Here is a 27,719-nt window from a genome sequence, read left to right as displayed (position 1 = left end):
ATGTGAGAACTTGGGGAGCCGAAGAAAATGTCGGTGGCATCGCAGTAAATTACTAAAGCAGCGAGGCTTTAGAGGTGGAAAAGAGAAGCGAAAAAGTGTCGTGTTTTTGGGACTAAAACTCACAAGAAGAGAGGCGAGGAGAAGATCGTTTGGTTCCAACGAGGTGTGAGCACCAAGTAGAGCAGATTTGGTAAGTTTTATCCCTTCATGCGGTCCATGTTTTTGCGCCGCTTATCAACATGTATGACAAAGTTTTGGATAAATTCAAGTTTTGGTGCGTATTTGCAGCTCGTCGGAACTCTTTACCAGCGTAAATGTTAGTTTATTTCTGGAGAAAGTTGTGATTTCGGGGTTTGGTGAGTACTTCTCGCTGCTGACTACTTTGGTAGCCACATTTGTTTTGTTTTTTCAGCTTATTGATCCACATAAACTTTTGCTACAAACTTTCCGCATGACAGATGCCTTTTATTTGGATCCGAATGCGCGTTTTGGTTCTCGGTTTTGGAGTCGCTTTAAATACAGAGAGTTAACTTTGTTTTCGGACTTAGCCTGTTGTTGACTGGATGAACTCTGCGTCCATATTTTCCAAACTTTTCCCTAATTTCCTGCCGACTATCACAGCACCGTACATATATGTGGAGAGCTTTGAGTCTTGCGTGACACGTTGCAGAGGTTCATAGCTGTGTTTGGGGACTTACGCGTGTTTTTCTCGGGAAAATGTGTCTGCGTTTTGCAGGCCGCAGCCTATAGTCGCTGCCATAGGGTAACAGAAAACAGACATGGTGAGCTCTGCCAGATTTACCCCCATATTATCATCGGGGAGCGCAACAATGCTGTGGTGAGCGTAAAAGTTGGTGAGCTGTCCTTCAATCATTGTGCGTAAAAGCTGAGTTTCATGTTTTCTTAAAATAAATCTTAAAGATGCTCCAAATTAATCTTTATCTTAAAGCAAATGCAGCTCTTTTCCAGCACTCTGGTCACGTTTATACTCTTAAGTTTCCTCTTAATGCGCAAAATGTCCCGATCAGATTGCACTGTTGTCATCGACAACCCATAACAAGGCTACCTGAGCGCAGATCCACTCACCCCCCCTTTCACCCTCAAAACCAAAGTCCTGGTGCCAGAATAACCTCATTAAAGCCTCCAATAAACTGACAGCTGCTGGAGCAGGAATGCAGCATCCTGCCTGGCTGTCAGGAGAGTCTCTCCTGATATCATCCTCTCATTCAGGTCCGATTTAATGAGAAAATGTTTGTCTTAATCCTCGGGCTGCTAATGAGCCTTGGCCCGGGTGTTGCTCACCGTGAGGGGCCGAGTGGAGGGACGGAGGAAAAGGAGGAGGCCCGCAGGAACAGCCGCAGGGGCTCAAGTTTCCAACCCCAGGTGTCGTTTTGTTATTTGGATTACATTTAGCCTCCGCTGCCTCGCATGGAGGAACCTCTGCGATTCAGTGACAGACATGGCATCAGACAAGAGGGCCCGATTGTTCCCCCTGAATCAATGTCACTTGGATTAAAAGTCGAAACGAATGGCCTGGCCTCCCCCAATTAGGCGCACAGCTTATAAGCGAATTAATTGGTCCCAGTAAAAAGGAGCCTCTTGTTGTTTGTTAGCAGGGTTTGTTGTTTTTGTTGATCATCTCTGGCAGGCGGGTGGATCAAAGTTGAACTAAATGATTCCAGTCTGATTATCTGCCTGTTTCTCACACTGCTTTGACCCTTTTTCTCACTTGTGTGGAGAGTGGAAAAAAACCCAGTTATAGGAGCTCATAATCAATCTCACAAGATATGACACAAATATCTGCACATACTGTAAGTATCAAGCAGCCATTCCTATCTGTTGCCACACTGCAAGTCTCTATAGATGTATTATAACACCAAGATTATGATGATTAAAGGCAGCCATTGCCTGAAATGTTGCCGTTAAGAGTCTTTTAAACCAGAATCACTCAATTAGGACGTTGACGAGTAATGTTCTGCCACTTTTTTTGATGCTTGATGAATGAATCAAGCAAAACTGTCACATATCTTCTCCTTTTGCTCCTCAAACGTGAGGATTTGTTGCTTTTTTAAGCATCTGATTCGATATTTTTGTGATCCCAAATCAAAATCTTTGAGAATGAGCATTTTTCCCTAACATTTATTGTACAGCCAATTGATGACAGATAATGAAAATACTCATAGTTGCAGCCTTTCTAACTGTAAAGGAGATTCAGTCTATTACTCAATACTACAGGTTCATTTCAGCAGCCTATAGGAACGTCATGATGTGGTTTTCTATTCAGAACAGTGTGATGAGCTTCAGGTTGTCTTGTAGTTGTATGAAGATCCTTTAAAATCCCACGTTTGGGCCTGAAAATGAGCAAAAATCTAAGTGAAAGAAAGCAACCTTAAGATCTGGACAGACTTTATTGTTTTTTGTTTCCAGAGTCAGATTTGACTGTTACCGGCAGGGCACTTTTACAATGAAGCCTAAACTTGAAATCAAATTTCATTGATCTTGGTGACCTGCCAACCAGTCTTGTAGCGGAGACAAAAACTGCCAGTTTTCCACTATTTTGCCAGCGGCTGGTGGATAGTTTTCATCCATCGTATAGGAGCTGAGTCTACATGGCTTGTAAAGAGAAGTTACTATGTGGATTTAGGTCTGCAGCCAGTAGAAATAGAGTTTCTCACTTATATTATAGTTTGCTTTCGAAGCTGACTTTGCCATATTGGAGTATGATGTAAGATATGAAGGGAAAGGATAGGATTTAACTTGTTTGAGACTCTCGCTTGTACAGCCTGGTGGCATTTTTTTTTCCCTTTTTTTTTTTTTTTTAACATCTGGATGTAAACCAAAGTCTGCAGATGGATTTTTAAGATGCACTTCAAGATTAGAAACAGCCAGCGGATCCATAAGGACTGCTGTTACTGCTCCGTTCTCATGTTTGCAAGCCAAAAGTTCTGACTGTGGTGCTGGAAAGCAGCATTGTTATTGTAGTGGGTGTAACATTGGCGTTAATTGACAAAGGAGAAAAAAAAATCCTTCCTGAGGGCATGCTTTCATCTCTGTGACAGCGGGTACACTCATGCAGTCATAACAGCCTGCAGACAGAATCTGTGAGCTTTTACTGCACGTGTGTGTGTGTGTGCAGGTTTGTGTCCGTGTGTGTGTGTGTGTGTGTGTGAGTGAGAGTGGCACTTCCTGGCCAGTGGAGATCTTCTCTTTGCATTGGAATGCTTTACTAGTCATTTCAGTCGTCAGGCGGCCTCACCTGTGCGGTCGTTTTCAGATTAGTGCGTTAGAAGAAGTGCTAAAGGCTTTGCGTAGAGGAGAGAGAGGGGGAAGTTTACACTTTATAATTTCAAGCATGAGTTTTTCGGGGTTAATGTACTTTTCATAAACTATCAAGGAACGCACTCATCGCCAAATAAGGCCGCCTCATTTCCCACTGGCGGACATTATTGGCCCGTTGACATACGGTGCATTAGTCCTCCTGTGCTGACAGATTGGAGGCTCGGGCTCAGGCCTCGTGCCCCCGGGAGGATTTCTGTGTCCAGTCAGACATCGGATAACCAAAGAGGGACACCTGGACCGGCAGGTGGCCGGGGTCCAGACCCCTCCCCTGGCGCTGCATACCTCTCCTCTCCTGATCCTCCCCGTCAGCCAGGACCCCAGAGAGAGAGAGAGAGGGAGAGAGGAATGCGAGGTAAAAAAGAAGTGAAGGAGAAAGTTCTGACTGAAGCTAATTAAACAGGCTGCGATCAAAAAGATTATTGAGGCAGGAATGAAGATAAATTGCACGCAAGGAAAGCGGAGACATGGCTGCGTAGCTTTTCCCATGCAGAAGGACGTTTTATTGTTCCGTTTGTAAATCATATCTGGATGTCCAGTTTATCTGTGTCACAAATAGAATCAGTGCTTAAAGCTATTGTCTCAACAGCCTAATAGGGATTATCCAAAGCTTTTAAACCAGTTGAGTTGATTCGTTCCACTACTTAAAGTAAAAGTTAAGAAGCTCTTGATTGGATAATGAAGTTACCCAAGCCATACTCTGTGCACACAAACACACACATTGTGAGTGCGGGGTGAGCGTTGTTAGATCATTGATCAACTCCAGACTCGGGTAAGAAAACTGTGTGTGTGTAGACAAATAGTCCTGTGTGTGCAAAGCAGATATTTGGACAAAGATTAGGGGGTGTTATTACGAGCCAAAAGCAACCCAGACGCTCTAATAGATCATCCACACACGGACTCAAGATAGCACTCAGACTGGGACTGCTCAGTTTAAGTCACTTTCACTGCATATTTTCCTCCCATTTTGGAAAAGCTGCTTCATTTAGGTTTGTTTTCTATTGAGCACAGACTCCAAACTATCCTGCATGCACACATGTGCTTTTAAAATGCTGGAATATTAACTGCGTACTGTATTTCTTTTTCCAGCATGTGTGAAAGAAACAATAAAAAGCAGCACAAGGCGAAGAATCTGGGTTGTGTTCCAGAGCTTCAACCAATAATCAGATTTAAAGTGTTGCACCAGAGAGAGAGAGAGAGAAAGAGAGAAAAAACTCATCATTGAAGAATGTCAAACTGGCAGGAGAAGACATGATTCAACAGAATAAATCACTGGGCACCAGATTAGTTAGTTATTGGGCCCCTGAGGTTATCAGAGCTGGAATTTTCCATCGGCACAGCGGCTCTGTCTGCTGTCCAAATCGTATCTGTGCAAGGTTTTGTTTTATGATATTTCAGAGCAGGATAATGCACATCCGTGGCTCTGAGTGACAGGACAAATGGTAGCTCTGCTTCACCACATCTCTCTCTCTCTCACACACACACAAATCCAGCTTCTGAAACAGAAAACTCTCTTTGAAACAAGCCTCTTCCAGCTGTTTCTCCTCTCAAGAAACTCTTTCAGACCCAGCAGCTTTCACTTTATAACCACGGAGTGAGCAGTCAAACTCGGTTGCACCATCTCGAACACAGTTGACACCCCACACCCTCGCTTTCTGTTCAATTTCCTGCCTCTTCTCCATTTTCTAATTCCTCCTCGTATCTGTTTTTCCTATAACTCTCCGTCGGCCCTTTCCATATAACTTTACAGCCTCTCTCCATTCCCTCATCTCTCTTTCCGTCTCCCCCCTTTTCTCTCTCTGCCTTATCTCAATTTCCTAATACCTCCTTATATCTGTTTTTCATATAATATTTCACTCGCTCTGCTTTTCTCTTCCTTCCTTCATCTCCCACTGAGAGTTGTAGGGCCAGGCAGCCTCTTGCTCTCCTTTTTTTTTCTCTTCTTCTCCTGGTTCCTGCTGAATAATGGGGAGAAATTGCTCTTGATTTATAATTGGTTCCATTCACCCTGATGCATGAGCTGCCAAAAAGAGCTGGGGGCCCCTTTAACCCACCCCACATCTCTCCTCCTCCATCCCTCCCTCCCTCCCTCTCTCTCCCGACGATGCAGGAACACACAAGGAGCAGGCTGCATATATGTGCAGCTATGAAAGTCTATATTGGCATGCGTGAACGCCGTGGCGTGCATGTATTTTATCTCTCGGGCCGAGGATAAGTGGTAGCCTGTTTTTGAGAGTGTTGACATTTGGTGTTGGAAAAACTTCCTGAGGTCGGCATATTTATGTGCCTCTGTGAGTATACTTTTACCATGTAATAGGAGTTTGTGTGATTGCTTGCTTATGCGTCACCAAGGGTGCCTTTGTGTGTGTGTCTGTGCGCAGGGAAAGAATGGTTGTGGGCACTTGAAATATGTAACTGCATGCGCATGTGTGTGTGTTTGTGTGATGAGTACTCTGAAATCCTGGCTATTAGTTAGTTTTCCCAGTGCTGTATGGTAACCATTATGTTGTGTTGAGTAACCATTATGTTGTGTTGAGTATGATCTATCTATCTATCTATCTATCTATCTATCTATCTATCTATCTATCTATCTATCTATCTATCTATCTATCTATCTATCTATCTATCTATCTATCTATCTATCTATCTATCTATCTATCTATCTATCTATCTATCTATCTATCCTAGTCTCTTTCATCCCTCCCTCTGTTCCTCTGCATTATTTTTCTTTCTTTCTTTCTTTCTTTCTTTATCATTTTTATTTTCACACTCTCATCCTTGTCTCTCCATCATCCATCTAGATTGTCTTTCTTTCCATTTAGTTTTCTATTTTTACTTTAACTCCGCCATCCATCTTTACTTTTTTCACTTTCTATTCATTTTATGTTTCATCTATCCAGTTTCTTTCTTTCTTTGCCATCCATCCATCCACCCTTCCATCCTTCCATCCATCCACCCTTCCATCCATCGCCTCTCTTCATTCATCCAATCTTCCTTCTTTTCTAGTTCTATACACCATTCACCCTTTCCTTCCTTCGATTCTTTATCTCTTCTTTCCCTCTAGCTTCTCCTTTCCTTCCTTCCTTCCTTCCTTCCTTCCTTCCTTCCTTCCTTCCTTCCTTCTCCATCTGACTCCCCCAGCCGTTGTGATGATCCCATCCTGTTCCCATGGCCCCTGGTGGGCACGCTGGCATCCCACACCAGGCGGAGGAATGTGGGTGGATGTGTTCACCATGGCACCATAATTAGCTCTCCGTGGTTAATTCAGCTTCGTTATCTAAATTATGCAAATGCTGCGGTGCCTAATTGATTAGAACGCCCCCCTCTTCTACATCGCAGGCCTGTCCAGATCCCTCTCGTTAATCCTCGAGACGCTCTGTAGCTCGTTAGTGTCGGTTTGGGGGGGGGGCTTGGACAGGCATATAGCTCGTTAATACTTTGTGAAGCGTGTGCATATATATGTGTGTGTGTGAGAGAGAGAGTATTATGAAGGAGGAGGGGGTAAATTCTCAACCTCGTTAGGGATGCTTAGATGCTTTTGATGTGTAATTTTATGGCATGAGAACGAGTGATGTTTTGAGCGAAGGATTTGGACTGGCCCCCTCTCCACCTGTTGGGCCGGGTTTTTATGCCAAATAAGGCTCCATGAGATTCCCTTGCCGTAGAAAGCTCATCCGGGGGGAGTGGGAAAGATAGATGGGAATCGATCTAGGATTTATTCTCTGCCAAGTTTTTTTTTTTTTTGCTTGTGTGAACAGAGAAGTATGGAGATCATCCACTATGGTTCGCATTATCCACGGTGCTTTATGGGAGAGACGGCTGCATCCAGCAGTGTGTGCACGCAGTGAAAATATCATTTCACTGCAGTTTCCTTAGTTTTGACACAGTGAAGCTTAGTGGATAGCCTATGACAAAATTATACTTGAACATGAGAGTCTACAAGGTCGTAGAAATCTGTTTCTTGCCCTGTATACAACTTAGCATCTCCTATTCATCTTGTACATGTCAATAACAAGTAATGATGCAAGTGATAATTGAGTAACTGGTGTAAAATTTGCATATACTTGTGCACTTATAAAAGCATTTCTGCATTACAGATGTTTGACTTTTGGTCAACAGATTTCATAGCAGGCTTTCAGGCTGTAGAGTTAGTCCTGAAGTGATTAGAATAAAAAAAACTTGTTTAAATATTTAGCTTCTCAAATGTGACCATTTACTGCTTTTCTGTGTTTTATTATTGTGAAAAGCAAAGTTTTCTAGGATGTTTTGGTCTTCTGCGGTATTGAACTGGGTTTTGACTGTTGATTGGGAAAGTCAAGACATTTTTTAGGTTTTAGGAAACCATTGAAGTTTTTTTAAAAAAGAACATTTTCTTGAGTTTTTTTGGACCAAACAATGGACAGGTTAATATATGGTGGAAAAAATCTGCACTTGCTGCCCTTGACTGAATATCTTAAGGATTTGGACCAGTGATTGGACAGTTCAAGCAGCTTGAAATATGATGGGTGCCTCTCTAACACCCTCTCCTTGTTTTTGTGTTGTTGTTTCCCTGCGTGATGGTCTGATGGTAAACCGGGTGTGGTTTGTTAAGCAATCTCTGGACCCTCCTCATCCTCCTCCACGCAGCAAAAAAAAAAAAAAAACAACAACAAAAAAAAAAGCGGGCCAGACCGAGAGGCCAGCAAACAGATTGACAGAGTGAGGAGAAAATATGTTGGGACATTCAGCGACGCTCTCACACACACTCTCTCAAACACACCCTCTCATTGACGAGGCTCTGCTCTCTCCTCCTGCTCGCCTGCCAGTTGACATCCTCTCTATTAATTTGAGTCGCTGTTCGGCTTTCTAAGTCAACCTCTCCACCCTCCCCTTCCCCACTGGCTCCATAAACCCCCTTCACCCATCTCACATCAATCCATAAAGGCACTGAACCCCCCCCCTCCCTCCCCACCCTCCAATCCTCCCTGCCTCCACAAACTCTCCACACACTACTCTCAAACCTCTTGGTCATTGAGCTCCCTCCTCCTCCTTCTTCTCTTTGGTCATTGAGCAGGGCCCATCAGCTCTTCCCCGGGCCCTTAAGAGTAGCGTCTCCCCTTTCTCCAGGGGTCTGCGGGGTCTTTGTCCGTGCACCGGCTCACTGCTTTACAATGACTCTCCACTCTATTAAGGTGCGTTCTGCCTGTTAGCGTCGCCAGGGGCAACCGGCCTCCCGCATGGCAGCTATGCGGCGTGGCATTGTGGGCTGCGGGCCCGAGCGGGGCAGTTGAACCCCCAGCACTCCTCACACTTGACACCGCATGTGTTTATCTAAAGGGGGGGCTTTGTGGTGTTTGGAGAACCTCGAGGGAGGGAGGGAGGAGAGGGGGGCACGGGGTGTAAAAAGACGTAAAACTGGGGGAGGAGGAGGAGGGCAAGAGGGGAATTTGGGGAGGTGATAAATATTCAACAGCTCAGCTCCTCAGAAGGAGTTACTGCCCTGCTACCCCTCCGCCGCCTCCTCCCCTCCTGTGTGTCTTCTCCATGCCAGAAAGCAGATGGAATGTGAGAGCTCAGGGAGGAGGCTCCAGTCTAGTTTTATCCAATTAGCAGGGTTGTCAAAATGAATTTATCCACGGAGGCAGGGGGACAATGGGACCGGCAGTGGCCCGGGAGAACAGGGGCCCCGGTGTCTTTACTTAGCACGCTCACAATGAACTTCTGTCAAGTGACTCTGTTCCACAGCTACATATAAGGCACTCGCATACCTTCACTCACGATGCATGCCTGCACACCACCGCCACGACCTCGCACTGTCGACTAGCTGTGCTTTCACCTCATTCTCTCCCCGACATATATACGCCCTACAGACATAGCACACAGATACACCCACTAACACCTGTATTCAGAGCTCTTTTTGAGTCTTTTCAGTTGATTCCCATTCAAGCCACAGGTTATTCCAGCCCAAGTCAAGTCTTTAATCCTTGAAGCAGGTCCAAGTCAAGTCTTCAAGAGCAAAATGCAAGTCAAGAGTCTTTCAGATCTCTCTGCAATGGCCAATAAAAGGACACAGGACCTTTAACATACAGCTGTGTTAACAGCAAGCATGCACCAATCCATCATCAATCCAAATAACTAGATCCCTTTCCCCTAAATTTGTACAGATTTTTTTAATCCGATGTAGCATGAAGTTAGCTGCCTGCTTTGACCAAAACACTGTTATTAATAGTAGAAACCCTGAGGCTTCATTCATTATGGATCTGTGTTGCCATGCACAGTACCTAAGTTCACTGTCTGCACTAATAAATGAACATAAAACATGCAAGGCCAACCTGTCGCAGCGCCAAATGGAAAAATTTCCATTACTGACAGAAAATGTGGACCTTTTTCAATACTTACGTCAAAGATCTTAAGCAAGTTTTTCTACAAAATCCTTTTTTTAGTCCACCAAAAAGTTCTCAAATGACAAATGTCAAAGAAACTCACCAACAACTTATTCAAAAAATTACAGCCCTGTCATTTTCTGGTTTTTTGCTTACTTGCTTTTTAAGACAGAAGGGAGCCGAGTCTCAAGTAAGCAGACTCTCACAGTAGTTCGGTCTCAATTCCTCAACATGATTACAGAAATATTTCTGCTCTCCTCTAATCATACTTCGGCACTGGAACTGGGAGATTTGAGAAGTTCACACAGTCCTCCCCTTGCACTGTCACTGAAGTATGTTTTAATACCACAAAGCTGCTCCCACAACGTGTTTGCCACGCAGCATTGTTCCTCCATGGCGAGGCTGAAGCAAAACAGTCACATATGCACACACACTCCATGTTCTTAATTTAGGGGAGCTGTCTGTGTGCATGCTCTGTTTTTTATCAGTCTCGCTGATGCGTAGGAGGCTCTTCTTCAACTCTGCCTGCGACTTCTCTGGGAAGGATGGATGGAAAAAGTTGGACATAGATGTCAGGCCAACTTTTCATCTTGAGGCAGGGTATCTGCTAAGCAAACACAGGACCCAGCTGACTAATGAATCAGATGGACAGACAGGCTCGGAGGAGTAAGGCTGCTTTAATGGAGTGATGATGTATGAGGGGCCTTCTCATACTACTACTACAACAAAGCTCCATCTTTGTTTCTGTCTCTCCTCCTGTCTCACTGCTGGTGCTTTTACTTTGAGGAGAAACAGAAATCAGCCAGGTAAGAGGCTGCACGGGGAGGTGGTGTGTCCTGCTGTGCGTCTAGTTGGCAGACTGGCTGGTGTGGTTTACGGTTAGTGACTCTCGCAGTTGGGACAGGTGCTCGGTACAGATGTATGTGTCTTTTATGGGCAGCTGTCCCGGGTTGTGTCCATACAGCGACCGGCCACAGAAGCCACAGGCCTTCAGCTCTGCTCGCTGCTGGTGCCACACCAGCTCGCTGTTTGTTTACAGAGTGAGCCCGCTACTGATGGGCCACTCTGTGTGGACGAGTGAGCAAACGAAACTGTACATATATGCAGAGCTGCAGCGAGGGATTACTTTCATACCTGAAGATATGTGTCACAATTTTTCAGTCTGTGGTGACAACGTCTGAGTAGCAGTCCAAGTTATTCGATTTATATTGATACAAGACAGGGAAAATAAACAAACCTCCACATTTGAGAAGGTAGACGAAGTCAGTGTTTAGAATTTTGATTAGGGAGCTATAATTAAAATTTATGTTATTAACTATGATCAGAATTGCTGCTGGTATATAAAAGAATGACTCCACTGCAGCTTCTTTCAGCTCTTAGACGTTTTTTAGGCAATGCCCACATCAATATGTTTTTCATTTTAAAACACATTTTTATCTTCATCCAGATCAACATTTTAGCCCCTTTTCAGCACTAACGCACTTGAAAATGCACATCACACGACCATTAACTCGCGCTGGACGTGCAAATGCTGCTGTCAATATGAAGCAGAGGGTTGGTCGGTTAGTTGTAGAAAACACTACAAAGATAGAACAGCAATGGTGAAAAGTAAGAGTGGAGGTTTCTTTGCTTGGACTGACGAATAGGTGGAGCTGTTACTGAAAGTAAGACATGAGCATAAAGCAGTAATGGAGGAAAACCTAGATTGGGAGTCATCCTTTGTTTTTTCTGTAAAGGGCAGATTCAGGGAAGGCCACATGGTGATTGGTAAGATCCAGTCAGGAAGGAAATGTGGATGTTACTTTTACTGTTTCCAAAAGTGTCCGTTTCTGCTCAGTGAGATTAAAAGCAGCGCTGGATTTGAGCTAAAATGGGGCCATTTCCAAAAGTCTTCATTTTAGAGATCCTAAAATGCTGGAGTATTGTAAATATTGAAGACGCCCAAGTGTCTTTAAGCTCATTGTTTTGGTTTTTGATTCCACAACATAGTTTTTTCACTCCAGCAGCTCTCATCAGCTTAGTTTTTGGCGACAGTCGGTAGTTTTAGCCTAAAAACTAACATCAAGCACCAAACAACAGTCAAACAGAATTAACTACAAGAACACTGAAGCATTTAGCAACTAAACAGTCGAGAGTTACTCACTCTGAGAGACCAAAAACAGAGCAAAAAAAAAAAGAAGCTAGATGTGACTCTGAATGCATAAATGTTGCTCTGTCTTGTGCTTTGCTGTTTGCTAAGATCAACTTAATAGGTGAAGTCAGTGTTTAGTTTACAGCTTGGCTTTGCTGTCCCCAAGTTGCCCAAAACCTCCTTGCTTTTTCCATTGAATAAAGAGGCTGTTGATTCGTTAAGTCGTCGACTAATCATTACCACGTTACAATGTGTTTTCTTTTTTTTTATGCCCAGAACTTTTTGGTTGCTGTTCGTGTCATGAGAATTAGTCATCTAAAAATGTTTACACACATTCATAATTTGCAATTAAAATGCAGCCGAGCAATGTGTGGTCCAGTGTAGCAGTTGCAGACGTTAGCAGCTGTTTTTCCATCAGCCTACTGCTTTGCTCATTTTCAATAAACGTGCCAGGCGGCTAAACATTTTCACTGCTGCCATTAGATGATGAAGGTGCGCTGTAAGAGTTTCCATTCTCTTACTGTCCTGCTTTGGCCCCTAGTGTGTGTGTGAGCAGAGTGTGCGAGCGGGCGCCATTAATCATCCTTCTTGCCAAAATAAGATCAGGACAAATATGTATGCGAAAGCCGCGCGCTGCTTCCACTCTTTACTGTTTCGACGCAGGACAGTTTGTGCAGGACGGTTGTGAGTATGTTCGGCGACATGTATGTATATGAGAGAAAGAGGGATTCAGTTTTGCAGGGACCACCCTCCTCATCCTGACGGGAAGTTGTTAGTTTAACCTGACAGGAAAGAATTCGGGAAACTTGGCAGCAAGCGACAAGGGAGCGAGAAAAGCTCCCCTCTCTGCATTAACTGTTAATAGACTGACCATTACCATCCTCTTCTCCATTTTCCTCCCAATATATGCTGCTCTGAAGTACAGCAAGAAACGCTCCTCTCCTCCATCTTAGACACACTCCTCATGGCTGCGATATATATATTTCCCTCCGTCCTCCCTCCCCTCCTGCCTCTCATTAGTTGTTCTTTGTCCCAACTCTTGAATGCAGCCTGTGTGTTTTCCCTTCCCCGCTCCTCTCCCTCCACCCTCCGTCCCTCCCTCCTCCCAGACCCTCTACCTGTATCGGTTACACCTGAGCGGGAAGGTGGAGGGGTCGGGTTACGGCCCGCAGAATGAGGGCGCCCCTTTGATGAGCGCGGGCTGGATGGGTGCGGGTGCAGGCGGAGGAGATGGGGTCAGCGGTGAGATGGGGGCTGACAGAAAAGAAAGGCTTTATTTGTGTCTGGAGTTTGGCTGCTGAGGGTACTGCAGAGTGCACCGCCTCGCCTGGGTTGTGTTTCCTTAATGGCTGCCTGTTTGTGCACGTGTGTGTACAAGTCGAATTCGAGCAGACGGAGGAGTGTAATGCGTGAATTCTGCACTGCGTAGATGGATAATGTATGTCACCAAGTTGGCGGTTTTTGTCATTGGTGTGGTTCTGACTCTGTTTGTTTCAGTGAGAACAACATGGCTAATGCTGTTTGGTTTGCGTGTTTGTAAGTCACCCTCTAACCTTCTCCTGCTGTGTGTTTCAGGGGGTAGTGTATGGAAGATGTCTGGAAAGCGAGACTGGACTCCGTGGATGAAAAAGAGAAGGGCTCCAGTGTTGTGCGCTCTGGGTGCAGTACTACTCTGTTGCCTGCAGAGCGGCGCTTCGGTCACTGGTGAGTAAACGGGGTGGAATTGTAAAATATTGTATCTCTAATATGTTCATTTTTTGTTTGTCATTCTTTTAATCTTGTATACTCGCTCAATCACTTGCTTCCGGATATGGAGAATTCCAAATTGGCACCTACAAATGAATCTGATGAATTGAAATAAAAGCCTTCTCTTCCTGTTTCCTTGTGCATGCTACTTTCTCAATCTATCCTCAGTTTGTGAGCGCCTCTACATTAGCTTTACTGAGCACCTGGTGCAGGATAAGTCTTGCCAAGGACAAAATATTCTGGCTCGGACACAGGGAATGAGGTGTTTCATGTGTCTGGCAGCAGCTGCAGCAGTTTGTTTGAAATAAATTTCAAGAAGAGAGTATATTGGATGATTTATTAGCTACCACGGGGGGAACTGAAAAAGAAGAGAAGTACTGTATGGAGAAAGAAAATAGTTGGGTAACTGTAAGCGGATTAGTTCTTCAAGTAAAAATGACAAACAAAAATTTTGCATTATTATTTAGGCAGGAGAGGATAATAAATGATTGTCCAGGATCTCTTGATTAGCATATTTCACCACTTTCTGATTCATCAGGAAAATAACTGCTGATTAAAATAATTGTATATATATTGTAAAAAAAATTGTTTACCTTGTAATTGGTAGGAAATGTCTTTACATGCTGACTTGCACAAAGTGAAAAGGTGTCTTAACATTTAGAATTTGCATCTTAAAGCTTTTTTCGTTTCTTCAGATGAGGTGCCAGTGTTCACAGAAGAGCCGGTGTCCGTGGTGCAGAAGTTGGGCGGCAGCGTAGTTCTGCGCTGCAGCGCCCGACCCGCCTCCACCAACATCAGCTGGCGCCTGAACGGCCTGGAACTGGTGGATGGAGATCTGGGCGTCGTGCTGGGACCCAGCAGCCTGTTCATCCCCACGCTCTCCAACCTGACTCTGGGAAGATACCAGTGTGTGGCCAGCACCGGCGCTGGATCCCTGGCCAGTGTTCCTGCTAACGTCACCGCTGCCAGTGAGTAGCCACCCACACAAAGCTGTGACAAATAAACACAAACACACAGGCTCCGTTTGGCCCCTTTTTTGGTTTGTCAGAATATCCAAAGAACGCCTTTGACTTAATTTTCTTCAAGTAGAACAAAAACAGTGAAGGGGCGGTATTTGTTTGTTTAAAATCTTCACCAATACAACATTGTAAACTTTGTACTTTTCCACTGCTTGTGGCTTGTCTGAGTCTTACAAAGGATACAAACAGTTTGGGTGCTTACATTGAGAAATTGCTGCACATCGCTGATTAGTGCTACGACTCTGAAAAGTCGGGCAGCATTTAATCAGCGCAGTTACACAAAACAGCTGCTTTCATGCGGTGTCACATTGATCTAATAGAGTTAAAATAAATGATTCCTGATGCTGACGTTTTTGGTGCTTTGCTGCTCCGAGTGTGTGGTGTTATATTTGATATGCATCATGGGACTGAGAGGGGGGCCTGAAACTGTGAAACCTGAGCTGAAGGAATGGAGGGGACCCAGGGGCCGGGGGCCAGTCTGAGTGGGGAAAGAGGGGACCGGGACACGGCCTGGGAGCCCCCTGCCTCCACTGGCCCCTTTGCTCCCCACAACACTGCATTCCTCTCCACAGGGCCCGACAGCAGGGCTGGCCAGAAATTATGGCCCCATAATTGGGTAGAGGGCTGAAGGGAGATAAGAGTCTTGTGTGTGTGTGTGTGAGTGTGTGAGGGGGTGGACAGAGGATATGGGTGTATGCTGCAGCAGAATACACCATTTAGGTAGAAAAAAAAAAAAGAGCGCTGTTACCAGTATTGTTTTACATGCAGTGATGTGATGTATGAGGCTGCCATAGCTGGTGAACTGGAGGTGTTTCAGGCCAGTTGAGACAAGATCCTGACACAAGATGAGACGTGATGTCACATTCTCTGTCTCCCTGAAGCCCTCCATAACCGTCCTCACTTGCGTTTCTCCTCGCACATTTTTCACTCTTCACCCTGTCACTTTCTCTCCCCTCTCCTCCTTTCATTATCGTTCACTTTCCCCTCCACTTTTGTTTTCCCCACCTTGTGTTTTTATTTTCCCCTCTCTTTGCTGCAGAGCGCCTACAAAGGCGTTTAAAGTTATTGATAGCTCCAATAGTGGATGAATCGTGCCGGGATAACCACATGTGGAGACAGACTGCTTGCCCCGCCTCCCTAAAAAACTTCTCTAATTTAATAACGGTTTCTTCTCGGCCACCCCCAAACCGCCTAAGGAATTGCTCCGTGGGGAGTGTGTACGTGCTTTCCTTTCCTTGTGAGCCCTCTTAGTTGTACGCACATGTTTTTTGTGATCGGGATAGGTTGATTCCAGACCCTCCGCACTATCCGACTCTGAAGAATCTGTGCACTTTTTTGGCATAGGTTAAAAGCTCCTCGCTTGAATTCTTGTGCAGACAATCAGCCCTCCCTTTTTTTTGCCTTAGAAGACAGAAACATGTATCTGCACAACGTGAACGCACAACACGTTGCACAAACATGTTATAATTCGGAGACGCACACACGCAGGCCTCCTGCTGCTACACATAAAGATGATGAATGCACTGTCTCTTGAAATATTTAAGTCGGCCCTGCCAAGCAGCCCTGGTGCGGGAGGTCTGCTTCACTTTATGAATACCATCAATCCTCCAAGCATGCAGGATGCACACACACACATACACACACAAAAACCCCATCATGCGCACACTCACATGCACACACCTGAGAGGCACCCATGTGGGGTTGCTCCTGTGAAGAATGCGGGGCAGTAGAGTTGTGAAGGAGGGGGGTTAAAAGGTGTAAATGGAGGAATTTGGGAGAAACAGGCAGGAGGAGGAAGGTGGGATGGGTAGATATGAGGGGGGGAGATGGGGGAGGAGGGGCGTCTGTAAAAACAGCACCTGATTGATTTAGCAAATGGAGCGCCACACGGTCTCCCCCCCTCTCCTCAACACACACACACACACACCACTTAGCTTGACATGTCCTGGCTGGGATTCTCATCTTTCAGAATAAGAGCCGACACAGAGTCTGAGATGGAGTTGTGTTGTGCGTCTGCCCCCGATCTCCCCCATTTCTCCCATTAAAGCTCCCCCAGACACAGGCGGAGGGACAGATCCAGCGTGCATGGTGAATAAATCAGCTGCCCGCAGCGAATGTGTTTGTTCAGTGCTTTGAGTAAATCACTGAAGTCCCTATCAGTAGATACCGTGGCCTTAACTAAACTTTGCTTATTGAATTAGAGCTGTATACAAAGCGTAATCAGCTGACTGGACGTGCCAGCAGCTTGGCCATTTTGCCAAAGAGAGAGTCCAGTCCAAGAAAAACACACCAGTTATAGCACCTCTGGAAAGAATGGAGAGAGAGGCTGTATTTGTTAAGAATAAATCAACAAAGGCTGGTAGATGTTTAATTGCGTTCCTGGAGAGGTTTTATTTATCTTTCATTTCGCTGTTGGACGCCATGATGACAAATTTCTCCAGTTGTTACTCTCCTTTCCCCCTCCTGTGCTTTTCCCTTCCCTTTTTTTTTTTTTTTTTTCATTTCTCGGTCTCATTTTAGTTTCCTTCTGCTTCAAATCTATAAAATGGCAGCATCTCCCCCGCTAAGATTTTTATGGTTTCTTAAGAGCGGAGTTTTGCTGCTTCCTCTCCAAGCCAAACTGGATATCTTTCTCTGAAACCCAATAGGACGGACGGCTCTCACCTCTGACCCCGTGGCCAGGCCTCCGGGCCGCTCAGGCAGGGGGGTTTAGGAGGTCAGGGGTCAGATGAGCGTCTATGCTGTGCAGACTGTGTGTCTGCGGGACACAGTCGCAGCACATGGCCTCAGTAATCCCACTCCCCCCAGTTCCCACAGAATCTGAACCGGATCCTGTCCCAGTGTAAAGTTTGACAGGATTAATGATACCTACTCGAATGTTACAGACACCATTTTTAGGCTTAAAATAACAAGCAGAGAAATTACTAGAGCGTTTTCATAAAATTCCTGCGACTTTCATGTTAAGATAAGCAGTGGGAAAGAAATTAACTAAATGCAGAAATCTTACGAAGAGAGGCGACATCGGAGAAGCTGTGGGAATGCGGTTAGAACATAGCAGGGACAGGGCTGATGTGAGAGACACCCAATATGGAAACAGCACAGTTATTATTGCTCAGAATATTGTGGTTTTCTACTTCTGAAGCCGAGGACTGACTGTATACATGTGCAGTTAGATGTGATTTACACAGTGTATTAAGATGATGAAAGAGTGCTGTTGCAGCTATGTGACAGTGCTGACTTTTCTCTTGCCTGCGTGTTTTTCAGAGCTGCGGGACTTCGAGCCTGATGACCAGCAGGAGATCGAAGTCGATGAAGGCAACACGGCTGTTATTGAGTGTCACCTCCCCGAAAGCCAGCCCAAGGCTCAGGTCCGCTACAGCGTCAAACAGGAATGGCTGGAAACATCCAAAGGTACAGAGCTGCTTCAGTCCATTAGGATCTTCTGCAATATTCAGTGTCTCTCCCCACTTCCCTCCTAATTCCCTTACTATCTTCATAATTTACCGGAATGCTGTAATCCTGCTATCTGACCCATCATAAAACCAGTGATAAGGCTGTTATCTGGAGAATGTTGAAACATGGGAATGCAGTTGTTTATTTTTCAAACTATTTACTTCTAAGTTGCTTGGAAAAGAAGAAAAGCTCCAGTGGTTTGTGGCTGGTATGCTGATGATGCCTGGGAGCTGTAGGTACTGATATCAGCCGCTTATCTGTGAGGAAATGAATACCACATTGATTCACAGGGAGCCCTGGGTTAGACTCGAGGGCGCCACTCTGTGGTCTCTGCTGACAGTGCAGCAAGTGTTGGAATGGTACATAGGGCTCATATTACACACATTGTTTCACAATATGGACTAGATTCTCCTGCGGTTCCTCTTTGTCTTGTCATATTTCTCAAATTTCTAATGTATGTCCTCTTGTCTTTTTGTTTCACGGTTTAAAAATAAGTGTGCCAAACCTGACCTGAGATGCTACCTCAGATTATTTCCTTTTGTCTCACCCTGACATCTGTTTTGTCCTGCAGGAAACTACCTCATCATGCCATCAGGGAACCTGCAGATAGCCAACGCCACGCAGGACGATGAGGGGCCGTACAAGTGCGCTGCTTACAACCCCGTCACTCAGGAGGTCAAAACCTCCACGTCCACCGACCGACTGCGCATACGCCGTGAGTCCCTGTCTCCAACACTCTGAAGCTACGAGAGAACAACAAGATTTTGTATTTGCTTGTCTAAGTAAACCGTAGTTGACCTTAAAAGCATTATTGGGGAGCTTGCAGCTGTTACTGTATTCACATGTGACTCCAGTGTGGCTCACATGCACCAGATCAGTGTGACCTTTCTCATCTGCTCTCACCAGGACACTTTTAGTCACAGGTGCTGACACTGCACAGTTCATGCTCTCGCTTCTTCAAAGTCAAGAGATGAAAGTGTGAAGGCTTCACATTGTGTTTTTGAATTCTTTGTGACAACAGACACACAACTTTTTCCACAACATGTTTATATTTATACCCCGACTGTCCTCATCTCTTCCAGGCTCTACTTCAGAAGCAGCTCGGATCATTTACCCGCCGGCGCCCCGCTCCATCATGGTGACCAAGGGCCAGCGGCTGGTGCTGGAGTGTGTGGCCAGTGGCATCCCCACTCCGCAGGTCACGTGGGCGAAGGACGGGCAGGACATCCGCTTCCATAACAACACCCGCTTCCTGCTCAGCAACCTGCTGATCGATGCAGTGGGCGAGGGAGACTCGGGCACTTACATCTGCCGGGCGGACAACGGCATCGGCTCGGCCAGCTCTGCCACGGTGCTCTATGATGTGCAAGTGTTTGGTGAGTACACTGGAGCTGTTTATAAAGAGCTTGAACTAATTTGTCAAATGCAGATTCCTGTAAAGGCTCTCCGGGAAGTGTTTTGACTCTACACTGTATTTTTTACAAGTGGAGTTTTGTCAGTGTAATGGATTTAATAATCAGACTGACTCCGGCGAAGACAGGGGTCTGTATGTGCACATGCATTGGTGTGTGAGAAGCATGTAAGGCTGGGTGGCGCTTTGTAGGGTAGAGCTGGTGGAGACAGAGTTTCTATTCTGCAGCAGCATTTGATTGAGTGTGTCTAGGTTATGGATGACTGTTTTTACAGTGATTTTCTGTGTGTGTGTGTGTGCGTGCATGTTTGTGTGTGAATGTGTTGTGGGCTTGTCTCTCTGCAGCTGGCTCTAATTAAAGCCAGAGTGCTGCTGTAGCTGTAATGAGCTCTGTCTTTCCCCCCATTCACAGGCAGCCAACCATCAACTGGCTGGCCTGGCCTGCCTGGATCTACACGCCCCCTGTCATATATCCTCTACACACACATGCGTGATTGTGTTTTTAGTCAGACACACACGTGACATTGTTGGAGCTGAAATGAATATTGCCCAACAATTATTGACAACTATTATGATAACCGATTAAGTCATTTTTCAAGCACGAAGGCCAAACATTCACTGGTTCCAGCTCATTCGTTGTGATCCTTTTCTGATTTCTCTTTATTTGACATCTCTATAAATGGATTAGTTTGTGGTTTTGGAGGGTGAGTCAGACAAAACAAATACTATAAAGATGTAAATTGGGAACTGTTAGACATTGTGAATGTTTTTTTTCTTACTCTTTTCTGTTATTTTATAGACAAACAATTAACTGAAACACAGTCGCCTGCAACTAATGATTATATTCATCATTATATGCCAAATATGATCTTGATGGCTTTTTTTGGCTTTCAAATGCCAGAAAACGGTTGGACAGTTTCCTAAAGCCTAAGGTTATGTCTTCAAACTATTCGTTTTGTGCGACCAGCATTCCCAAAGATACAAACCTTACAATGGTATAAAAGAAAATGATGAAGCTGAGTCCAATAACTAAAGTATTTGTGCTAGAAAAAGTTTTGTAAAATGTTAGTCCATTATCACACAAGTTGTTAATAGTTTTTTTGTTGATTTTGTGTAGCTCCAGTAAACATAGTCATCACCAGCAATGAGCTTCAACTCTGTTTCTTTCTCCACTGTCTCCCACAGAGCCTCCTCAGGTGACGGTGGAGCTGCAGCAGCAGGAGGTCGTGTACGGAGAGACGGTGCGCTTCACCTGCCAGGCCCGTGGTAAACCTGCCCCTTCTGTCATGTGGCTCCACAATGCCCGGCCCCTCGCACCGTCTCCCCGCCACCGCCTCACCTCCAGAGTGCTGCGGGTCTCCAACGTGGGCCCTCAGGATGACGGCCTGTACCAGTGCATGGCTGAGAACGGGGTGGGCAGCTCGCAGGCCTCCGCTCGCCTCATCACGGTGTCAACAGGTAAGTCTGACGCCTGTGGTTTGGCAACTTGTCAGAGATTTTTGTTATTTTCTTTACTGCTTTATTTCTTCACAGCCTTTAGATTTAATAACGTCTGTTTTCATAGGGATTACATCTCGGGGGAAGCTGCCCTCCATCTATCGCCCGCTCAGCCCAGACAAGGTGCTGAGAGAGCAGCCGCCTGTGAGGCCTGGAGCTACAGGCGCCATGCTGCCTCTAGACTGCTCTGAACTCCCGGGGCAGATATTACCTGCAGAAGCCCCCATCATCCTCAGTCAGCCACGCACAGGCAAGGCCGACTACTATGAACTGACCTGGAGGCCGCGGCATGAGCGAGGAGTGCCTGTGCTGGAGTATATGATCAAATACAGAAAGGTACCGCAGGAGGATTATTGTTGAGTCACATTATGTTTTCGCTTCTTTATAGTCAAACATGAACCCTTCAGCTGTCAGTAACTGAGCTGTGCGTCTTCTCTCAGGTGGGAGATCCTCTTGCAGAGTGGACCTCCAGCAGTATCTCTGGCTCTCTCCATAAACTGACTCTGGCCAAGCTGCAGCCAGACAGTCTGTATGAGGTGGAGATGGCTGCCAAGAACTGTGCAGGTCTGGGACAACCAGCCATGATGACCTTCAGAACTGGCAAAGGTACGCAATGTCTGAGCAATCATAGAGCATTTAGAGATATGGTCTCAGCCAGACTGTGGATATTCTGTGTTTTTCTTATTGTCAACAAATTCCGGAAAAGACCAAAACCAGCAACAAACTGATCCTACAAGCTTTCTTATCTCTGTGTGCCGTAGACCTTCACTGTCAATGAGCCGCACCATTGCACCGGATGACCCTTTGTATGCACTGTAGTTTATTTTGAGTCAATCTGAGTCAATTTTACGTCACTAAAGCAACAAATGTGTACGAATTTGCAGCTAAAAATAGTCCCTAACAAATCCACCATTTCCTCCAGTTCAAGTAATATTTTCCAAAAAGTATTCAACTTTAGGATTTTATTTTTTTTCTAGTCCTTCAACACTATTTTTTAAAGATTTACATCCATTTTATGAACAGATGGGCTAGGAACAGAGGTCTTGATTTATCTCGGTACTAGCAGTATAGAATGCATCATCCTTATTCTTTAAAAATGACTCCGATGACCTTTCTATATTCTAAAATCTGACTGTTGCTGTACTGTTTGTCTGCTTGCAGGTCGCAAAGGTCTGGGAGGACAAAATGATCCACCAAAAACTCCTGCTGTTCCCTCACCAAGCCTCTCTCGTAAGTACTCACCAGTCCTGTATATCACTCAGCTGCTGTAACAAATCTTCCTCTGATTAACAATACTAATAATAGTGGAAAGTAACTGCATACATTTACTCAAGTATTAAGGTACCAATTTGAGGCACTTGTATATTACTTGAGTCCTTTCTTTGCACTTCTACTCCACCACATCTTGGAGGGAAATATTCTACTTTTTGCTTCACTCCATTTATCTGACAAGATTTTTGCACACAAAACATAAACAGAAAATATGATGTTTTAAAACCAATTAAGCTACTTGACAGTTTTAGTGTAGCTGCAACGACTAATCATTGAATGAATTAACAGAAAATTAGCAACTATTTTGAAAAGCGTTGAGAGCTTCTGGACAGAATTTCTTTACATTTTTTTTTTAATTTTACAAACCAAACGATTGATTGATTAAAGGAGAAAATAATCCCCATAATGAAAATCGTCATTAGTTGCAGTCCTTTACAAAATGGTTATAAATAGAATCCAACCCAACCAACTACAAGGCAAGACTTTTCCATTAACGCGCCAGTAATAACTATTTAATGATATGATATTTATAAAACAGCCACAGGGGAGATTTTTCTCTTTTGAGTACTTTTAATAATTTAAGTGCATCTTGATGGTAATGTTTATTTACTCTTACTTGCAAAACATTTTCAATGCAAGACTTTTACTTGTTGCAGAAAACTTTTACGCTGCTCTATTAATACGTCCTCCACTACTAAATCCTAATGATATCTATGACTTTAACTATGATTATTAACTATGAGACTGTCACCTTTTAACCTTCTCCTTTGACTAACAAATCTTACTCTCTCTTGCATTTCTGTCCCTGAAGGATGAGCTCCCAGTAAGTGCTGAATGTGATGTTTCTTTTTCCTTCACTGTCACCAATGACTCCATTTGTCTTTCTGAGGTTAGTTATCTGTCTCTGTCGCCCATCTGACGCTATCTCCCTCCTCCCTCCTGCAGCTCCCGAAGCCCCTGACAAGCCCACTGTCTCTACGGCGACCGAAACCTCGGCATACGTGACTTGGATTCCTCGTGGTAACCGCGGCTTCCCCATCCAGTCGTTTCAGGTGGAGTACAAGAAGGTGAAGAAGGCAGGAGAGGACTGGGTGACGGCGGTGGAGAACATCCCCCCATCGCGTCTCTCCGTGGAGATCACGGGCCTGGAGAAAGGTCGGCCATCTTTAAATAGCGTTGTTATTACTCTCAGCAGTTTCGGGCGGAGGTGGGGGGGGAGTGGTAGAATGTCGTACCATATAACTAGAATGATGATTTCCTGCGTAATTACATTCCCACGGCCCGTAAATTCATCACCATAATGAGTGTTGTTACAGTCATTTCAGTAATTATGGCCATCAATCAAAACCATAACCAGGTCACAATCAACATGGCATTTGTTCTGAAAAGATCAACATAAAGTAAAGGGAAAAACAAACATCATTAGTCAAGATGCACTATAAGCTTAAGTAAATACAGTCGGCAGCCCCGAGAGACAGATTGGTAATGGTGGACCTCTCCCTGTAGGTACGTCCTATAAGTTTCGTGTGGTGGCGGTGAACGTGATCGGTTCCAGTCCTCCCAGTGCCCCTTCCAAGGCGTACACAGTGGTGGGCGGGAGAACACACGAACGCCCCGTCGATGGACCCTACATCACCTACAACGAAGCCATCAACGAGACCACCATCATCCTCAAGTGGACGGTGAGTGTCCAGAAGCTAAAAAATATGTGCATCTCCAGCATTAAATACGATAATAAAAAAACTTATTTTCAGCCTATTGCGATTGTAATGTGATTTATATCCCTCTCAACAGTACACTCCTGTAAACAACACGCCCATCTACGGTTTCTACATCTACTACCGGCCGACAGACAGTGATAATGACAGTGACTATAAGAAGGATGTGGTGGAGGGAGACAGATACTGGCACTCAATCACTGACCTGCAGCCCGAGACCGCCTACGACATCAAGATGCAGAGCTTCAACGAGAAGGGAGAGAGCGAATTCGGCAATGTGGTGATCCTTGAAACGAAAGGTGAAGGGAAATTTGTCTGATTTCGTTTGATCTAGAATCAGCACTGTCAGAGTAGCTGTTCTTTTGCAAGTCTTGAGTTGTTTTGTTAAAGAGTTTTTTTTCCACTTTCTGCGTCCTCAGCTCGTCCGAACAACCCGCGGCCAATTCCATCAGAGACCCCAGACTCAGGTTTGGGACACTCCAGTGGGCTGGTGCCTCGGCCCGGCGACCTCCCTTACCTCATAGTCGGTATCGTCCTGGGTGCCTTCGTCTTCATCATCGTCGCCTTCATCCCCTTCTGCCTCTGGAGGGCTTGGGCCAAACAGAGTGAGTGCTCATTACAGCTACTGAAGTTTCTGAAGGGATTAAAACCGCTACATCTGCCTAATTCTCTTTTTTTTGTGCTTACTTCAGAGCAAACGGCCGACTTGTGCTTCCCTGCTGTGGCTGCTCCTGTGTCCTCGTGTCAGTACACCATGGTTCCCCTTCAGGGACTTGCCCTGGTTGGACACTGCCCGCTGGACGCCCACATGAACGCTCAACATGGCGTCTACCCCGCTAATGGAGAATACACTCCCAACGGCAAACCTCACCAGCCCAAACACTGCCTGCCAGGGCTGCAGCAGGTAAGAAGACAGTTCATTTAGTGTAGTAGTATTTATTAGAATACTTAGTATTTAAGAAAGGTCTTCAATTATATTAAACATATGATCTGTACTTGTGTTTTGTAGGATGAGGTGGACTGTGACATGGAGTGTGACACGCTGCTGCCACCAACGGTGTCAAATGGACATCTGCCTGTCTACCACTACTCCAACAGGTACGCTTCATATTAAACTATATACCGCTAACTGTAATGTACAGGAGGAACGCTGCAATTATTCTGTGAATGATCAAAAAACAGGACAAATTTTTATAGACTGCTGACAGTGTATTTTAAATATTTATACTTTGTATGTCTGTATTCTGTTTTCTGTCTTTTTTATGATATTTGATTTTGATGAACAAGAAAACTGAATTTTGAACACCTGGATGAATGAGCTAGTGTTAAAGTGATCAGTGTGTTAAGCTGAGAAGTTAACAACAATTATCTTTATTATTTTAAACAAGAGGCCAAAAATGAGCAGGTTTCTGCTTTTTAAATGTGAGGTTTAGTTGAATTTCTTTTATTTATTTTTATGTCTGTATTTTAAACCCTCTGAACTCCAAAACCCTTCCAGAGGTTTGAAAAGAATTTCCTTTGAAAAACTGCCAAAATGACTCCATTTATCAGATCTTTCGACTTTTTCTTGAACTACTCCTCTGTCATGTGCTTTCCATTGGAAAACTTGAGCAGATCTGAGCTTAAAATCTTTACATTTCTTCATACGTATGTACTGTTGTGTGAAACTGTGCAGCTATTACTGACTCCGCTTAGACAAAAACTCAGGCTGTGTAATATATCCGTAGTATGAGTTACCATTTTTTTCAGCATTCGTAGCACATGTGGGCACTTTGAAACATGTTAATGTTCTTTCCAGGTTTTGACATTTTTTGTATTTAATTTTGGTTTTCTTATTTATAGTATATGGCATTGGAAGTTTGTTACACTGGACAAAAGACATTTTTGAGTTCTCTCTACTTCTAGCCATGGTTGTGCTGTTTCCCTAGAGGTGCAGGACTTTATACTGTAGTAAAAGTCTACAGTGAGAAAAAAATGTGACGGGCGTAAAATGTCTGAGGTTTAGATGGTTGAATACTTTTAGTTTGTTTGTCAGACTCAATAAACCATTTGAGAAAGTCACCCCAAGTGATCATCGTTTACCGTTTTGACGTTAATCAGCCAATACTGAAAATATTCAGCTTTTATAAATATTTTTCTTGCTTCCCTCAGTGGCCCTGATCATCACGAACAGATTTGCTGTTCTCCCGATGACTCCACTCTTCAGCTCCTCGAATCTTCTTGTCAGCGCATCAGTTCTCACGAAATAGGAGGCGACGGCCGCTTCTACGGTGGAGACAGAGCAGAGGATGTCGTTCAAAGTATGTGTTGTTGCTTCTATTAGTTTCTATTTCTGACAGACATATTTTAATTTTAGATGCTTTTCATAACTAAGACAGTTGAATGTTTGAACTCTAAACTTCAAAGATGTCTTTGGCTTTAGATATAATCAAACAAATTAATTTCATAACTCAAGTTGAAGGTTTTGTTTTGGCCCAGATTTTTTTAAACTTTAGAGTTTTGCATCCTTTTCTCACCCGTTTCCTTTCTTTATCCACAGAGCCATCATCTTTCCCGCTTCTTTCTCTGGAGGATGAAGGGATTTTCACCACGTCCTCATCAACAGCCACAACACCACAATCCCACGATACAACGATACAGGAAGTGAGCATCCTCCCAAACGAAGCGTCCCCTGAGGACGGAGGGACAGCCAACACGACGGATGCATAAGAGACTGAAATGAACAGAAGAAAATATTTATTTTTGTATCACAGATATTTATATATTTATGCTTTTGTACATAAGTGTCTGAGTATACTGTATATAAGGTTATTTTCATATTGAAAAAGACTCTATTCATACATCTCCTCACACTATGTCATGGACAAAGGGAGCACTGTGTTGTGACGCTGAACTCTGTCCTGGGGAGGGACACAAGTTTGAGACGTTATTCCTCATGTGAAGAAGAGGGGGGGGCTCCTCTGTTCAGCACTTCATGTCTAGACCCCTCCCCACTCCTCGTGTCATTCCTCGTAGACATCCTCCATCCTAAATGTTTGGACCTTAGGTACTTAGCTTTACAGAAACAAAAGGGACCATTTGAACCAGTCTGATGCTGTTACCATGAGGTGCTTCCGTCGCTGTTTAGCCTGTTGTCATGTTCTCAAGACACAACTGTCTGTCTGTCATTTTGTATAGCAGTAACACAAATGTATTATGCATTGTTCATCATTAACAAACTATTAACAAGTGTATGCAACATAAATCATCGTTTCGGTAGTGTACAAGAGATTATATATTGTATAGTTATTTATTTTTTTTGATTTTGTTATTTTTTGAAATCACTGAATGGGAGAGATTCTGGAAAATGTCTTTAACTCAGTCATTGATAAGCTGAACTTTATACTGCAACCACTTCTGTGTTTACTCATTTGCTGGTTACCAAATGACTGCCAGGTGAGGGTGCTGTGACAGGTTTGTCAGTATTATTCCTCCCTCACTGGTCGGTGCATAAGTATTAGTCTTTGACGGAGACATCTGCAATCAAAATGAAGGAGATCCTGAATCTACACTCCCTTTTAAGTGCAGCTGTTCTGTGGCTGCACATGCTGGAGCACTATTGCATGTAAATAAAAGCTTATGAAATTGATTTTGGTCTTTGGTCCCTCTTTTCATCCACATTGATTCAAGTCTATTTTCTTTGCTGTGGTTATTTTGTGGAACATAGTTGTTGTCGTTTCATTCAACAGAAGTTAAATAGCTTAAAATCCACTCTTTCTGGAATAAAAACAGCAC

General features: G+C 44.4%; 1 protein-coding gene across 3 annotated transcripts; it reads left to right on the top strand.

Annotated features, from left to right (window-relative positions):
- boc (BOC cell adhesion associated, oncogene regulated) lies at positions 1–27,573 on the top strand. 3 transcript variants are annotated; one of them, XM_008300732.1, is made up of 18 exons: positions 1–190; positions 13,405–13,533; positions 14,271–14,543; positions 17,859–18,005; positions 18,619–18,762; positions 19,130–19,423; positions 20,644–20,916; positions 21,023–21,291; positions 21,396–21,561; positions 22,117–22,185; positions 23,173–23,382; positions 23,734–23,909; positions 24,022–24,244; positions 24,365–24,550; positions 24,638–24,849; positions 24,955–25,043; positions 26,097–26,245; positions 26,485–27,573. In XM_008300732.1, exons 2-18 carry the CDS (start codon positions 13,422–13,424, stop codon positions 26,652–26,654), a joined length of 3,162 nt encoding a protein of 1,053 aa, XP_008298954.1. In that variant the 5' UTR covers positions 1–190; positions 13,405–13,421; the 3' UTR covers positions 26,655–27,573. The 3 variants fall into 3 exon arrangements, with proteins under 3 accessions (XP_008298954.1, XP_008298953.1, XP_008298951.1); XM_008300731.1 differs by lacking the exon at positions 1–190 and adding an exon at positions 5,442–5,627; XM_008300729.1 differs by lacking the exon at positions 1–190 and having other exon boundaries at positions 13,302–13,533.
- Positions 27,574–27,719: the final 146 nt, after the last annotated feature.

Source organism: Stegastes partitus, unplaced genomic scaffold (assembly GCF_000690725.1).
Source record: "Stegastes partitus isolate 25-593 unplaced genomic scaffold, Stegastes_partitus-1.0.2 Scaffold1580, whole genome shotgun sequence".
Lineage (NCBI taxonomy): Eukaryota > Metazoa > Chordata > Actinopteri > Pomacentridae > Stegastes > Stegastes partitus.
Note: the sequence above shows the minus strand (reverse complement) of the source record. Positions and strands in the feature narration are given on the sequence as shown.

Bases quoted from the DNA above. Each gene is read 5' to 3' on its own strand.
- boc (XM_008300729.1), top strand. From the start codon at position 13,344: ATGCTGTTTGGTTTGCGTGTTTGTAAGTCACCCTCTAACCTTCTCCTG. The intron at 22,186-23,172 runs GTAAGTACTCAC...TCCCTCCTGCAG, and splicing joins TCCCTCACCAAGCCTCTCTC to CTCCCGAAGCCCCTGACAAG. The intron at 26,246-26,484 runs GTATGTGTTGTT...CTTTATCCACAG, and splicing joins AGCAGAGGATGTCGTTCAAA to AGCCATCATCTTTCCCGCTT.